The 17,851-nt window shown below is 34.0% G+C and overlaps 1 protein-coding gene across 1 annotated transcript in view; it reads left to right on the forward strand.

Annotated features, from left to right (window-relative positions):
* Nucleotides 1-761: 761 nt before the first annotated feature.
* LOC110716538 overlaps nt 762-17,851 on the forward strand; it is a 29,227-nt gene continuing 12,137 nt past the window's right edge. Inside the window, exons 1-2 of the mRNA XM_021895168.1 lie at nt 762-1,365; nt 1,500-2,912. Of these exons, the coding sequence (XP_021750860.1) occupies nt 762-1,365; nt 1,500-2,560 (1,665 nt within the window). The 3' untranslated portion in view covers nt 2,561-2,912. The remainder of the gene's footprint in view (nt 1,366-1,499; nt 2,913-17,851) is intronic.

The following is a 17,851-nucleotide window of genomic DNA, read 5'->3' on the forward strand; positions in this document are numbered from 1 at the left end:
GATGCGTGTGGAATTGGGGATGCTACGGCTCAAGTGACTTTTGTTTGGAACCCCTAAGGTAAAATCGGATGTAACTAACGATGCTATGCTCAATCTTGTGTGCATAACACAGCTGAAATTACCCAGGGGAAAGATTTGTGAAGTATTGAAAAGTCACGTATACATACTTTTAATATGTTAAAAATATTGAGCCATGTTTTTTTTAAGTTCCCTTTTCATCATTCTTTACTCTCTGTATCATGATCACGTAAATTATCATCATAATTTACAATCAATTTGCTCTTATTTATCCTTTTCATTTTTTATTTATCTGTTTTTTTTTTTTTTCTTCTTGTTATTTTCTTTCTTATCTTTTATTCCTATCTTATTTTTTTTTATTCTTATCTTTTTCCTTCCTTATTTTTTCATGATGAATTTTTCTATTCCTCAATTACAAAAAGATCTTATTTGCTACGTAAGATAAGAAGCATGTATATCAACTTCTTAACTTACGATTTTATTTTATCAACATTGAATTAGATGAGTGCAATTATTTCACCAAATTAAATCCTACTACCTCTAAAACTACCCCACTACCTCACAGTTTAAACCGTCACTTTTCTTTCTCACTCCTCCCCATTAAACTCTTTTTCTTCTTTTCACTCCACCTTCACCTATCAAATCAATTAAATTCCCCATACACTCCCATAACCGGCCTCACTCTCTCTCCTTCCTATTCACACTATTCATCTTCTCCTTCCCTTCATTTTACCTTCAACACCATGAAAACCAACCGAAACACCACCCCAAAAACCCGATCACCACCATTCAAACCCTCCTCAAACACGGGGTCTCCACAACCGGTGCCAATTGCGGTGGTGCATCCATCTGCTCAGCCAAAGAGGAAGGCTAAGGCTGTGAAGGGCGGCGACAGGAAACGGCGCGCAACCACCAAATTCCCATCATGGAATTACACTCTCGGATATCACATCAACTATGATTGGTGTGTGGCGAGTAAGTTCACTGAATTTACTTCTTTAATTGATTATCAAAAATGGACTCACTTGTTCCAGAATTGTTCTCATTACCCTGTTTATCCTAAATTTATTTATGAGTTCAAAAATACCTTTCAATGTGATAATGGTGTGTGCTCGGCCGTAGTTAATGATATTCCAATTTCGTTTGATGCCAATTATCTTGGAAATCTATTTCAAGTTCCTGTTAAAGGCTATTGTTCTTATTTAAAGCACAAACAATCTGTAAATATTGGCCATAATGATGAATGCAAAATCCTTCAATTTATTGGAGGAAATCCGAAAGTGAAAACTACTCACCATCATGCCCTAACACCCCTTCATAAGCTACTGTTTACCTTCACCTGGAAGGGTATAGTACCCCGTTTACAAAAACGGAGTACCGTATCACTCTTGGATGCCTCCCTCATATTCTGTCTTGCATGCAAAATACAGATTAATTTCCCTGCTCTAATGATTGAACACTTGAATTTTTATGCTCAAAAGACCACAATTCCATATGGCTCTTTCCTTACTGTGTTGTTCAAATCTTTTGGTATGATGTTGAATGTGAATCCCCAACATATCTCAAACCCGATAATATCCTCTCTGAACAATCATTACTTAGACTGAGTCTTAGGCTTACAAATGGCAAAGTATGTTTTGTGCCTCGGAAAGGAGGGGAGAAAAAGAAAGGGAAAGGGAAAGAAGCTAAGGAAGAATGTGATGCAAGCAGTGACCAGGGTAGTGAGGAGGCTAGTGAGGGTGCTACCACCTCCAGTGATTCTGAGGGAGATAAGGAAGAAGAAAAAAGTTCTAACGGAGAGAAAAACAAAGAAAAAATACTTGAGGGAGATGTGCAAGGAGAAAAACAGGAAGATTCTGAGGGGGAACATATGGAAGTTTCTGAGGGGGAAGCTCGACAATCTGACTTACATGAGGGGCAGGGAACTGATCAAAGTGAGAGGGAACATACCACAGACTCTGAGAGCACAGCTGGACCACCTGTCATTCCTGTGTTTACAGGGGGCCTTAGAAGGAGTAAGAGGAATGTGGTCAAGCCTGCCCTTTCTACTACACACCCTGTGACTGTAGAAACCATCAGCTCCTCAGACAAATCTGATTCCACCTTCAAACCTACCCAAGTTCCCTCTTCCACTGAACCCTCTTCTATTCCTGTCTCACCTACTAGGCAGCCTTCTCATTCACCTTCTCCTCCTCCATTTCAGCCTACTGGCTTTGCTGCTTTCTCTGGAACTCGTGTGTCTGTTTATGATTTTCAACAGGTTCAAGCAGATATGGAGAAGTTGACTACTCTGGTGAGCAAGAAACTGGAGGAAATGGCCTCGGAATTGCTTTCTCTTAAAGGCCAGGTGCAGGCTCTGGCAGAATCTCAAGCAACCGGATTTGCAGGCGTGGAGGCAAAGCTTGCACAGGCTGAAGGCAAGTTTAGTGAAGGCAACAAGGAGATCTTGGAAACTATCAACAAAGTAGCCTTTGAGGAAGTCGAGGAAGACTCTATTGATCCCACAAATCCAACCCTTGATCCTACCAATGCAGCCTCTTAAATCCTTGATTGCACTTATTCTAATTTCATATGTTGAACAATTTTATTTTGGTCTTGTTTAATCTCTCTGAACTTTGGTTTGTACGCCTTTATCCTTTGCTACATTCTCTATGTTCCTCTTCTATTTCCTAAATCGGAACTTGGCTCGTATTTTTCATATGATTGTGTGTGGTTGCTGATGATTTAGTACCTAACTTATTTTTGCCTTGCATTATTTGAGCTCACTATTCCCTACGTAGTCTAGTGGGAGTATAGCAAAATGTTTTTTTTTCAATCTTTTGATAATGCCAAAAGGGGGAAAAGACAAACTTCATGGCGGCTAAAGTGTTTACCAAGGAACTCACACATCGAAGGTACAAACTTTTGCCAAGTTCAGTTTTTAAAGTCTTTGTTAATTTTTCTTTTGCTCAGTTTTTTTTTTTTAAAAAAAAAAAAAAAAAAAAAAAAAAAAATACTTTTTAATATTTTTCTAAGTTCTTTAATTGTTTTTTTTGTTTTCATGCCTTACTCTAAATTTTTGTTGCATGCCTGGATGATTTTATTTACCTAAGTTTGTCAATGTTTGTCATCATCAAAAAGGGGGAATTTGTTGAGCCTTTTGGTTTTGATGGACAAATTGACAAACTCGACTAATGAATGTTTTGAGTCTTTGGTGAATAAAGGATTCAAGCAAAGTTCGTTCCGGAGTAGGAACTTGGATGCGGAGTAGCATTCTTTAAAAAGCCTCGTGCAAATCTCACGTTCTAGTTTTAATTGTGAGCACTCAATAATATAAAGTCGGAAAGGAACTCAATGACTTATGTTAAAGACTACTGGAATAAAAGTTAGTTTTAAAAGATAATTTCTTAAAGAAAAGATAATTTGTAAAAGTTTTAATAAAGATAATTATCGAAGATAATTATCTAGTTGTTTTAATAAATAATAAATTTATCTTTTCAAATAAAATCTTTTTAAACAAACTTTTGATAATCTTTTAAATAAATATTTGATAAAGTTAGCAAGTGGTTTTTCTGTGAGAAAATCTTTTATACGGCTAATGGTTATCAAGTTGTTAGGATAGTGGTTTAATTAGATAAGGCTAGGAAACCTCTTCATGATCACAATCTGTCAAGATAACTCCACAAGTTGTTAGTGGGTTGTTGACATGTGGACGTGATTATGGTGGAGGTTAATGACTAAGCCTTCTCTATAAATACTCATGCAAACTATCTCAGAAAAACATAACTCTTAAGCATAAAAATTCCAGTAGCCATCTAATAACATAAAGAGAGTTATTTTCCTTCATATATTCTTGAGTGCAATAGGTATTTGTAATCACAGATTGTATACAAGTACTTTGGGGTTGGGATTGTGAGTTTGTAAGGTGAGGTTAAGGAAGCTTCGTTGCTGAAGTCTTCTGTGAGAGTTGGGAACAAGTTCCTAATTTGGGGAACTTGTTAACGGGTTTGAATCTTCACTTGTACAGAGTTTGATTACATAGTGGAAATTTAGAAAAGCCTATATCTTCTCTCGTCATTATTTCATTTAGTTAAATTCCGCAAAAAGTTTTTAGATTTCACCTCAAATACAATTCACCCCCCCTCTTGTATTAGCCAGTTAGACTTTCAATAGTAGTGGTCAGTAGAATGATGGATTCTTGGTCAGTAGAATTTGGATCATATTTAATACAAAACTCAACTCCACCATATTGTTAATACCATAATTAACGAACTCATTCAACACTGATTTTCATAGTTACAGTTTTATATTGATCAGTATAATAAAATATAGAGAGCATACAAGAATGCAAAATATTGAATCAAATGATTTAATAGCATATATATTTGATACAAAGCTCATTTCCACCGTACTATCAATGCCTTAATAAACTGAAATTTAGTGATTGATTTTGCATAGTTAGTCTATTTTACAGTATTTCGATAGTAACAACTAACATATAAATGGAATACTACATAAGAAAAATTAAGATGCCCAAATGAGCAAATTATAATTCTGACGATGAATTGATTATTATGTCCAAGCGAAGGCGGGTTATTATGTCCAGTAAACGCGGATGAGTCTTGATTTCCAAGCAAGCCTTGTTCAACTGAAGGCGGGGCATTATATCCAATGTCTTGATTCCCAGGCAACGGCGGAAGGGATTCAAACAACTCTGAGCCTTTGGCCAACCAGTCATCTAACCATTCATATAATGACACATCATTAGTCTCATTATTGCTTGCCAAGCCTTGACTAACAGACACCGAGCCATGTTGTCGAACCGAGGTGGAGTCTTGTGGTCGCCTAAACAACGGGTAGCCAAGTTCTCCATGATCAAGTCCATGTTCCTTCAACATTTGTTCAACTTCTTCTATTCGGTTGCGTAGAGGTATTGATGGTAGTGGCGGCATCGGCGGGGGCCGTGGTTGTGGTAGCGGCTGTGGCTGTGGCTGTGGCTGTGATTGCCATTGCCATTGCGCCGGCTGCACTGTACGTATACTATTGAACCCTGCCCATAAACTCTTGTTGAGTATGTGGTCGGAAAATAATACCCCTTTGCTTTGGCGGCCTTTCTTCACCACCATCATCATCTTTCCGAGTATTACTTTTTCTCTTACGCCCTTTTGGATCAATCGTCGGCGTCCTCGGCGGTTTTCCAGGATCATTAGACATTATGATGTTCAACGGAGAATCGAGGGTGTACTTTTCTTGGAAATCTTGAATGTTATTATGTTGGAATTAAAGAAATGAAAAGAAGTTATAAGCAACAGAAAATTATAGGTTTTATTAGTTAGTTGTGTGAAATTGGAGTGATTAGTAAAATGGATTCTTGGTTTGTTATAATTTGTCAGTTTTAATCCTATCGTTAACAGTTGACTATTCTTAATTTATACTCACAAAGTAGATATTTTGAGTGACGGTTATCAGTTAGTTTGTTAGTTAGTTAGTTACGGTGTTGTACCTCCCCTGCAAATTACAATTTGGGCTATGTACTTATGCTCGACTCTGTTTTCATTTTCCAAAATCGAAATTTTTTATGTAAATACGTATATTTAACCCAAAATTGGATAATTTTAAGTCATAAATACAGAGTGTGTACGTTGCTTTTCATTTACCAATATTATTTTATACATTTAACGCAGAGTTGGATAATTCTAAGCGATAAATATAAAGTGTGTTGTTTTAGACATTTTTTTTAAAAGACAAAAAATTGACTTATAAGCTTATCCTAAAAAAGATTGAATTAGTCCCGCTTAATTTTGGTGTTTGAGAAGAACAATATGTGATTTTAGTATTGTATTTAAGTTTTAAGCCTGGCTCAGTTGATCAATACAACAGTCAACACGGGCCACATTTTTTATTTAAAGAGTACGTGACCTTTAATTTGATTATATCTAGTTTAAATTTACTCTGATCCGTAATATATATTCAAAAAAGTTATAGTAAAATAAGAAATCAAATTGGTTTAATAGTCAAATACAAGTAAAAATACCGACAAAGTAATTATGCTTTAATAATATCGGCTACTCTTTGTCTTCAAAAAATAGAATATAAAAAAATGGAGAGAGTATTGCCAATTTATTCCTTTTCTTTTAATTGTCAATTCATTCCTTTTCTTTTAAGCCCATTGAAACTATTTTTTCAAACTAATTAAAAAAAATGAAAATAACCTATTTTGGCCTAACTACATTGAAATTAAATGATGATGATTATTAACAAAGTATTACACTATTTGTTGAGGTCATGCATAATGTATGACCTCTATTTAGCACTGTCAAAAACCGAACCGAACCGGTGAAACCGAACTGTTTCAACCGATCCGAATGAGAACCGAACCGATTAAAAACCGATTTTTTTGAAACCGAAAACCAACCCGAACCGCATGTTAGTAAAACCGACACCGAACCGATCCGAGAAAACGTTAAACCGATTAAGAACCGAACCAAATCTAAACCGAACTGAAAAGGAAACCGAACCGAAAATGAACCGAACCGTTTCTAACCCGAAACCATTTAAACTGGCATAAAAACCGCTTACACCGAACTGTTAGCAAACTGCTACTCGTTTGCACCGAACCATTTAAAAACCGAACTGATTGTAAACCGAACTACTTATAAACCGAACCGTTTATGAACCGAACTGCTTATAAACCGAACCGTTTATGAACCAAACCGCTTATAAATCGAACCGTTTACAAGCTTTTTTTGTATGTAATAATAATATTTTTTTTGGTGCACTTTTTTATGTAATTATTTGGATTAAGTATTAGAAATCTTAGAATATATATTTAGCATATATTCCATACTTATCAGTTTTTCTTGAGACCATATACTTATCATATTAATTGTATATATCTTAGTAACTTAGTTAATACTAAATTCCCTTAGAAATAGCACTTCGTTAGCTAATCCGTGAGTATTGACTTTAATTTGGTTTTTTGGGGAATAATCTGCAATTTTGGTTTTTTGGGCAATAACCTACAATTTTTTGGCCTTTTGGGCCTTATTCATCAACATAGCAGTATTCCAGTAGCATAATAGGATTAATAGCATTAACAAGTTATAAAACTTCTAATTCAACAAGTTTCAACTTTTCAAAACCAAAACAAACTAATCCAATCCATACACATAATTAAACAATTTTTAACAACAAAGTAACAAAATCAAACCAACCAATCCATACAAACAAGTTTTAACAACAGAATTGTACAAGTTTTTAGCATAACAAGATTAACACCAGCACCACAGTCTACAGCAGAATGGCAGATCAGCAGCACTGCAGACTGCAGCAGCAGAATGGCAGAACTGCAGCGATGGAAGAAGAGCAGCAGAACATCAAAATGGAAGAAGAGCAGCAGCAGAATGGAAGAACAACAGCAGAACAGCAAGTCAGCAGCACAGCAAGTCAGCAGAACAACAGTAAGGAGAAGAAGCAGTCAGCAGTAGCAGCACCCTATACTTATCATTAGTGTAAGAAATGAAGCTACACTTTTCTCACAAAAAAAAAAAAAAACAAGAAAGCTTGAATTAAGCAACACAATATAAATTAAGCATCAGTAAAATAGCAACATCCATACCTTTCTAATTAGATGCAAAACTTTCATCTATCACCTCTTTACCAATTTCAAGGACGTCTTCTTCAATATCACAATCATAACCACGTAACCAATTTTGTGTGGTAACCAACGCCTCAACATTCTTAGGCAAAAGTGCACTCCTATACTTGTTTAAAATACGACCACCCATGCTAAAAGAAGACTCAGAGGCTACCGATGTAATAGGAATGGCCAAAACATCCCTAGCCATAATAGCTAATATGGGGTACACATTAATTTGAGATTCCCAATACTTGAGAACATCATAATTCTGCCCTTCAATTGATGGTTGACGAGGAGTATTCAAATAATTATCAATCTCCATCGATGGTCGATTTAGGCTATCATCAACATCAACATCCTAGAAAAGTGCAAAAAATATGCTTTTATTAAATAATAAAAATTAAGACATATAATTATTATTTTAGTAAACCACAATAAACAGAAAATAATTACCTTGAATATATCATCATCATCCAAGAGACTATTTGATTTATCAACCCCAATAGGGATGGAGGGGGAAACAATTGTACTTGACTTAAAACCGGAACACATAGAAGAATAAAAGTTATACAACTCCAAAAGAGCATCTTTAATCACCTTCGCCTTTTCAACACATGCCTCCTCAACATAAAGCACTTTCAACATATTCGTCAATCGAAATAGCTTATAGCGAGGATCAAGAACAATAGCTATTGAAAGGATCAAACTATAGTCATCCCAATAGCCCTCAAACTTTTCAAGCATAACTTTTGCCATGGGTGCAAGTTTAGGGTCTATATGGGCTTTAGTTATTGTGTGCTCAATTTTCAAAACACTAGCAAAATACAAATTTGCGGTAGGATATTCAGAACCAGAAAATAACATAGTGATTTCATAAAATGGCTTTAGGAAATGACATATTTTTGCAAGGGTATCCCATTCATCATCCGAAAGTTTGAATTCATAACCCATATACTTATCGATAACCACTTTCAAGGCTTCCTTTGCTTCTAAAGCTTTTCGGAGCATCGTATAGGTGGCATTCCAACGAGTCACAACATCAAGACGTAACTTACCGTTAAATAGACAGTTAACCTCAGAAAGAGCATGCTCAAATTGAGTAAGTCTAGAGTCCGAAGAATCAATATATTTACAAACCTCACGCAATTTTTGAACACTACTATCAACTTCTTTCAAACCTCTTTGAACAATAATGTTCAAGACATGAGCTGAACATCGAATATGAAAAAATTTACCATTACAAGGAAGAGGAGAAGTCAACATTAAATCTTTCTTCAAAAGTTTAACCATAACATCCATAGATCGAGCATTATCAACAGTAATTGCAAAAGCTTTACCCTGAAGGTTCCACTCCCCAATAAGTTTAAACACAAATTTTTCTATCTCAACACCAGTATGAGGAGGACCACAATATCTAAAATTCAGAATTTTAGACCTTAGACACCAATTTTTATCAACATAATGTGCAGTTAAAGTGAGATAACCTCGATTAGTGCATGCTGTCCACAAGTCACAAGTGAAGCTAACTCTACCTTCAATTCCAGAAAAAGATTGCAACAACAAGGACTTAAACTTATCATGCTCAGCAATACAATATTTCAACATAGTGTTTCTACACACATGCTTCACATTAGGATTCAGATTCGTAAAAACTTCCCTAAGGCCATGATGCTCCACAATATTTAAAGGATAGGAATGCAAAATTATAGCTCTAGCAAGCAATTGTAAATGACGAGTTTGATTAAACGTAGGATCAACAACACTTTCAAGATTTGCAGGATGATGTATATTTTTACCCATGCATGCCTTAGTATGAGCTTTACAAGTGGAAGTACCAGCCTTACCTGGTGCTTTATATTCATTACCGCAAACATTGCATCGCGCATATCTTATCGGAGCAAGACCAACAATCTTATCAAAAAAGGTGTAATGCCTCCACACATCTGATGTTCGTCCACGCTTACTACCACTAGTGGTAGTGACTTGTTGCTGAGAAGAATCTTGATTCTGAATAGTGTTTTGAGAATCTGAAGTTTCTAAATAATCTTGTCTGTCCTCATCATAATTTTCATACCCTTGATCCATTGCTGAAAAAACAGGATCAAAACAACACATTTCAGCCTTATAACAAATAATTGTCCCTATCAATGCTAACACATTTAGGTACTTTTTACACTCTAGTTAAGAGTCGAAAACCCATTACATTGAGATGTACACTTAATAGTGAAACCAACAAATAGAATAGAGAGTGAAAAGTCATTAATCCCATATTATTTTTCTATAAACGCTAATAAACTCATATAATCAAATTTCAGTAGCAACCCATTAATTTTTAACTACTAGAAAATTAAATACTCATTAAGCTTAACCTAACTTACAATTATACAATTATATACTCATTAGGTAAAAAAGGCACCCAAGAAGTTTTCATTTTAACAGCTCTTTCTTGTACCATCTTTATAAAATTCATCTGCCTCTTTTTGATCCCATAATACCTTTCCTCAATTAGAGATTTTCTTTTCATTCTCATTTTTCCTGATTTAAGTGAGAAAAAAACAATTAATTTCACAAATTAGAAAAAACCCCTTTCTATTAAAACCTACATTATAGTATAAGCTTAACCTAATTTACTATTTCTAGCCCAAAAAAACATATACATGCAATTCCAATTTTTAACACAAAATTAACTCAATTAAACCAATATTCAAAAGGGTTTTCATATTTGGCATGATAAAATGAAAACCAGATAAAATTTTAACTCAGAATTGAACAGAAGGAAATCATAGCGAAATTATGAATCCATACTATTTTGAAATTAAATTAATCAATGCCATGAATGATACTATCTATACATGATATAAATAAAAAATCACAGATTATCATGATTTTTGTTACAAAAAATTAGCACATCAATGAAAAAGCAATTCATTGATCAATTTTCCCTCAAAAAAACTAATTTCAGTTAAAATGAAATCACAATAACAAGTACACAGAAAGCAAGGAACTTTGAATCAAACAACACTGAAATAGAGTAAGATTGATTACCAGTGAAGGAATTATACAATTATACAATTATATACTCATTAAGGGGAATTATAACTACAACTTTAATTCTTCTACTTCATAAATCAGATTAAATCAGTTGCAAGAAGTACGAGGAAGAGAGATATCATACCTGGACAAAAAAAGAGAGGTTTAGAGCAGCAACAACACTGATAAGCGAGGATTAGAGCAGCAACAACACCGATGAGCAGCAACAACGAACGAAAGGCGCCGTGAATGAATTAGGGAGAATTGAAAATGAATGAGAGAGACGACAAACGAAGAGGCGCCGTGAATGAATGAGTGAGATCTGAGAGGAGATGAGGAGAGAAAGAACTAGGAGGCGTGAAAGTGAAAGTGGAATTAGGGTATCAAAATGGTTGAGATGTAAATCTAACCATTGATTTTTTAATCTATGGTTGAGAATGGTTTTCCGTGTGTGTTGTGGGGAAAAAAATCTAACCGTAGATTGTTTTTAATCTATGGTTGAGAGTGGTGATCCGTGTGTGTTGTGGGAGAAAAAAATTAACCGTAGATTGTTTTTGATCTATGGTTGAGACTGATTAGATGATGTTTTGTGTGTTGTGTATTCATTTGATCGGGATCAGTCTCCAAGACGCGTATTAAAACATCTACGTAGTATATCTTTATTTTCATACAAGTAAAAATTATAAAAACGTTATATTAATAAAATATATAATGATACAAATTTAAAAAGATCACTCATGAAGTCATGAGTCATGACTCATGAGTCTCGTGACAAAATTAAGTTTTACTGTTTTATAGATTAGTGGTAATTTATGGTCAATATTTTCAAAGTTTGACCCCAAAAATGACAAAGGGACAAAATAAAGGGACGGGTGGAGTATTAAAATAATAGTTAGAGATGGTGTAGATCATTATACTTAAACTACACGAACAATGATCCTAATTTAATTTAAAACAACAGCTCAAGTTATTGATCCAATCAAAATAATGTTCACTAATTTATAACTTTGTACTAATACATACGAAGTATTTAATTATGAGATGGTTAGATGCTATGCGTTAATGTGTACATACGATCGATTGAACTAATCAATATTACCTTGTTAATAAATCATTAATGTTTTCTTTCATTACACAAATCAAACTACTTTGTAATATCTTCATAATTTCATGAAAATATATAAAGATAAACGAGCCATAATTACCAGTCTTGTTGATTAATCAAGTATCGAATTACCAAATTGCAAATTTCCATTTAATAAGAACTCATCAAATCATGACTTTGACACTAGTATTTAAATGATTAAATAAGAAACATATAACAACCTAGTTGTAAAACAATAATACATTAATTCACTAACTTTTATAATCTACTTCGTAATACACTAGTAAGATCAATATGACTAAACTTGAAACAGAACATGATATATATTTATAAAATCAATGTGAATTTGTTTATAATATGATGCCTAAATATGAAATGATGAAGTCTTTACTTTATATAAAACTTGTTAACCAGCAAATACTATCAAATTTCAAACCAAAACCATTTAACTGCCCAAATCCAAACGACTCGATAAACAATTGATTTTTTGAAACCGAAAACCGACCCGAATCGTAATTTAGTAAACTCGGAATGGAACCGATCCGAATAACGTTAAACCGCAGAAGAACCGAACTAGTTATAAATTGAACCAAAAAAGAACCGGATCAATTATAAACTGAACCGAAAAAAACCGAACCAGTTATAAACCGAACCATAAAAGAACCGAACTGTTTCCAACCCGAAACCGCTTCCAACCCGAAACTGTTTGAACCGGGATAAAAACTGTTTACACCAAACCATTAACAAACCGCAACCCGTTTGCATCGAACCGTTTACTACCCGGACTGTTTACAACCCGAACCGAATTAAAACCGATCAAGATTAAACCGAAACCGAATCGAACCGATAAATATTTAAACCGAACTAAAACCGACCCGCGAGACACTTAAACCGATTTAATACCGACCCGATTTAATACCGAACCGATTTCAAACCGAACCAAACCCGAACTGTCAAACCGTTTGACAGTGCTACCTCTATTAGTTAGGACACGTCAGCTAGGTTGTTACAAGTGGGTTGTTCATTTATTCTCCTGTATTAATAGCTTCTTCTCTGTAATTTTATTCCTTGAGTTTCATTTTTCAATAAAATCTGATTTCAATTTAATCTTCTTCTCTGAAAATTCTCTCTGTTCTTGAGATTCTTCTCATGGTATCAGAGCTAATTCTCTGGAATTTGGCTTGATTTGTTGCAATTCTTCTTCTGATCTTCTTCTTCTTCTTTCTGATTCCGATTTCTTCAATCAAATTTTGATTGTAATTCTTCTTGATTTTACCCTAATTTCTTCGTATTTCGATTTTTCGCTTGATTTTCTTCAAAATGGCTGGAATTGAGAATCAATCGAATACGTCTAATTCTGCGATCAATTTCAACGATCCTTACTTCTTGAGTAATGGTGATCATCCTGGCATGCCATTAGGAACTCATATTCTTACTGGTGCTAATTTTCTAAATTGGAGTAGAGCTGTGAAAATGGCGTTGATAGCTCGGAATAAGCTTCAATTTGTTGATGGATCCTTACCTATGCCTGCGACTGATTCAGCGGATTATCAGAAATGGCTTCCCAATGATTATATGGTGATGTCATGGATACTTAATTCCATGGATAAGGTACTTGCTGAATCTTTCATGTTTGTCAATTCTTCGAATCAATTGTGGATTGAATTGACTGAGCGATTTGGTCGTACTTCTGCACCTAGAATTTTTGAGTTACATAAGAATTTAACTAGTATTCAGCAGAATGATATGTCTATTGCTGAATATTTTGGTCAATTGAAGAGTGTTTGGGATCAATTGCAAATTCTTAAAGGTTTTCCTGATTGCACTTGTGGTGCTATGTCGAAATGTTCTTGTGGAATTTTGAAGAAAATTCTGGAAAATGATCAACGTAATAAGTTGATGCAGTTATTGTCTGGTTTGAATCAAACTATGATCAGGTTAAAACGAATTTGCTTGGATCTGATCCTCTGCCTCATGTGCATAAGGCTTATTATACTTTACAGCAAGTAGAGCAGCAGCATAAGCTGAATTCTATGGTTACTAGTTTTCCTGAGGTGAATGCATAACAAGCTCAAGCGCTTAAGGTTTTTCCTAGCTAAGTCGTTGTATTCTGGTCGTAAGGATTTCAAGAAACAGAAGAGTGATGTGGTTTGTCATCATTGCAAGAAGAAAGGGCATCCAATCAATCAATGTTTTAAACTCAATGGCTATCCAGATTGGTGGAACAAAGATAAAGGAGAGGCAAAATCTGCTAATAATGTGTTTCATGATAATCAGTCAGGCATACTTGGGGAAGCACCTGGTTCTACTGAAATGCTTGATTCTTCTGGAGTGGATCCTGTTATGGCATCAGCTGTTTACAATCAGGTGATCCGAATGATGAATACTGGTGCTGCAACAACAAATGGATGTGTTGCTGATGATCCTTTGAGTGCTGCAGTGAACTTTGCTGGTATAACTTCTGCCTCTCATGTTGTTAGTTTATCTCAGTTCTTTGATCATGATAGTTGGATTGTTGATTCAGGTGCTACAGATCATATGGCTTCCAATTTGGCCTTATTTTCTGATATTCATAAACTTCCTAATCATGTTAAAGTGTCTTTGCCTGATGGTTCAGTGAAACTTGTTCTCCATAGTGGAATTGTTAATCTCAATTCTCAAGTTAAACTTGATAATGTTCTCTATATTCCTGAGTTTAGGCATAATCTGTTGTCTGTTGGTAAATTACTTGATCAAAATGATTTAGTAGTTGTCTTTGAACAAGATTCTTGTTCTTTTCAGGACTCAATCACTAAAAGTGTCAAAGCTACTGGTATAAGGTATCAGGTTTATATAAATTCTCTTCTCTTTCTATTCCTAGTACTGTCAACAGTAATCTTGTTTCTGCTGTTGATGTTGCAAATAATACTTCTGCTCATAATTCTATAACTAGTAGTTTTGTACCTAGTATTGACTTACTACATGCTAGGTTAGGACACTTGTCTATAGGAAAATTGAAGCATGTTTCACTTCCTATTTTTGGAAAAAATAATAAAACTGTTGATTTCAGTTGTGAGGCTTGTGTTTTTGGTAAACACCACAAATTTCCTTTTAGTCTTTCTAAATCTCATGCTCCTCATCCTTTTGATCTTGTTCATATTGATCTTTGGGGTAAATATAAGCGACCTAGTTTGACTGGAGCCACTTATTTTCTTACTATTTTGGATGATAACAATAGAGTAACTTGGACATACTTGTTGCATAATAAGACACAAGTATTTTCTGTTATTTCTGGTTTCTTTGAGTATGTTTCAACTCAGTTTAATGGAAAATTAAGGTGATAAGGAGTGACAATGGGACTGAGATTATTCAGGAAGCTTATGCTGTTTTGTTTGCTTCTAAGGGTGTGATTCATCAGAAAAGTATCCCTGGTACACCAGAGCAAAATGGTAGAGTAGAGAGAAAGCATAGGCATCTCCTTGAGACTGCTAGGACTTTGAGATTGTGTGCTGATTTGCCTTACAAATTTTGGGGTGATTGTTTGCTTACAACAACTTATTTGATCAATATAATGCCAAGTTCAGTGCTAAATTGGAAAACACCATATGAGATGTTGATGGGAGTTTCTCCAAAGTATGATCATTTGAGAGTGTTAGGTTGTTTAGCTTATCCTAATCTCAAAACCTCTGATAAGTTTGCTTCCAGATCATGTAGATGTGTTTTTATTGGATATCCTTTTGGGCAAAAAGGATATAAGTTCTATAACTTGGATTCTCACAAGGTTTTGCTAAGTAGGGATGCTTATTTTGTTGAGGATTCTTTCCCTTTTAAAGATCAGAAACTTCAGTCTCCTTCTGATTCTATTTCTGTTCCTGATCTTGTTAATCCTGTTTTTTATTCTCATTCTTCTGTTCTTCCTCTTTCTCATCAATCATCATCCTCAAATTCACCAGATAATTCTGATTCTGTTCCTATACATATTCCAAATCTTGATTCACAAAATTCTTCTCCTGAGTCTGCAAACAATTCTTCTCCTGAGTCTCCAAACATTTCTTCTTCTGCTGGGTCTATTTCTTATCCTGAGTCTGTAAATATTTCTTCTGTTCCTGTTAGGGTTTCATCTAGGCCTTGTAAAATTCCTTCTAAATACAAGGATTTTGTGTTGGCTCCTTCTGTTCACAAGAATATTCAGGATCAGGACACAGATCAGTCTAGTTCTTTCAATGTTTTAATCCTATCGTTAACAGTTGACTATTCTTAATTTATACTCACAAAGTAGATATTTTGAGTGACGGTTATCAGTTAGTTAGTTAGGGTGTTGTACCTCCCCTCCAAATTACAATTTGGGCTATGTACTTATGGTCGACTCTGTTTTCATTTTCCAAAATCGAAATTTTTTATGTAAATACATATATTTAACCCAAAATTGGATAATTTTAAGTGATAAATACAGAGTGTGTACGTTGCTTTTCATTTACCAATATTATTTTATACATTTAACGCAGAGTTGGATAATTCTAAGCGATAAATATAAAGTGTGTTGTTTTAGACATTTTTTTTAAAAGACAAAAAATTGACTTATAAGCTTATCCTAAAAAAGATTGAATTAGTCCCGCTTAATTTTGGTGTTTGAGAAGAACAATATGTGATTTTAGTATTGTATTTAAGTTTTAAGCCTGGCTCAGTTGATCAATACAACAGTCAACACGGGCCACATTTTTTATTTAAAGAGTACGTGACCTTTAATTTGATTATATCTAGTTTAAATTTACTCTGACCCGTAATATATATTCAAAAAAGTTATAGTAAAATAAGAAATCAAATTGGTTTAATAGTCAAATACAAGTAAAAATACCGACAAAGTAATTATGCTTTAATAATATCGGCTACTCTTTGTCTTCAAAAAAAAAAAAAGAATATGGAGTATTGCCAATTTATTCCTTTTCGTTTAATTTCCAATTCATTCCTTTTCAGCCTATTGAAAATATTTTTTCAAACTAATAAAAAAAATGAAAATAACTTATTTTGGCCTAACTACATTGAAATTAAATGATGATGATTATTAACAAAGTATTATACTATTTCATATTGGCTTTATAGGCAATAAAATAAATCCAATGTCTAAAGTTTTTTTTTCTTTTTCTTTTATCTTAGAGAATACAAGAACGTAAAACATTAAATCGTATAGTCGAGTTATTCGTTGAATACAAAACTCATCCCCATCATTTATTAATGCCATAATTAACTAACTACTCACTTTTGTGACTGATTTTCACAGTAAATTTTTATATTGATTAGCAATATAAATTATAGAGAGCATATATACAATAACATAGAATATTGAATCAAAATGATTTAGTAACATATTTAATAAAAATATTGAATCAAAATGATTTAATAGCATATAATTAATAAAAAGCTCATTTCCCCCGTACTATCAATACCTTAACAAATTGAATTTCCATAGTAACGAGTAAAATAGAGAGCAAACAAACTACATAGTGTGTAAAATTGAATCCAATTATTGTATGTCTTTAATACGTACAAATGGAATATACTACGAATTAAAATGAGAAAATTACATAAAAGAATCCTAACTAAACTAATTATTGCTAGACCCTAGAGTCCTAGACACAGTATTATGTAAATAATATTTTTTCCATAATTAGCATTGTCTATATCCTAAGTAAGGACAATACAATACGGTTATACAGAGTATTATTTACATAATATGTGTCTAACACAAACCAACTACGTTTAAACAACGAACATTAAGAAAGTCTTGGATACCATTGAGCATCTATCGCATGCACGTAAATTATGTGTTAAATTTAGGTTTTAATGTTTCTCTGTATTTCCTCACTCACAATAATACGGCCTCGTACAATATATAACTAGGCATACTTGGAGGGCAAGGCCAAGTTACCTAAGATAACCACAAAATATTCAAGGAAATATTATCACAATATACACATATATCTTATTTCCTTAAATATATCCCAATACCCCCCTTCAAGTTGGAGCACCCAAATTTCCAATGCCCAACTTGCGAAGAAGAAACTCAAATTTCACCTTTCCCAAGGCCTTGGTGAAGATATCTG

The sequence above is a fragment of the Chenopodium quinoa genome, unplaced genomic scaffold (genome assembly GCF_001683475.1).
Source record: "Chenopodium quinoa cultivar QQ74 unplaced genomic scaffold, ASM168347v1, whole genome shotgun sequence".
NCBI lineage: Eukaryota > Viridiplantae > Streptophyta > Magnoliopsida > Caryophyllales > Amaranthaceae > Chenopodium > Chenopodium quinoa.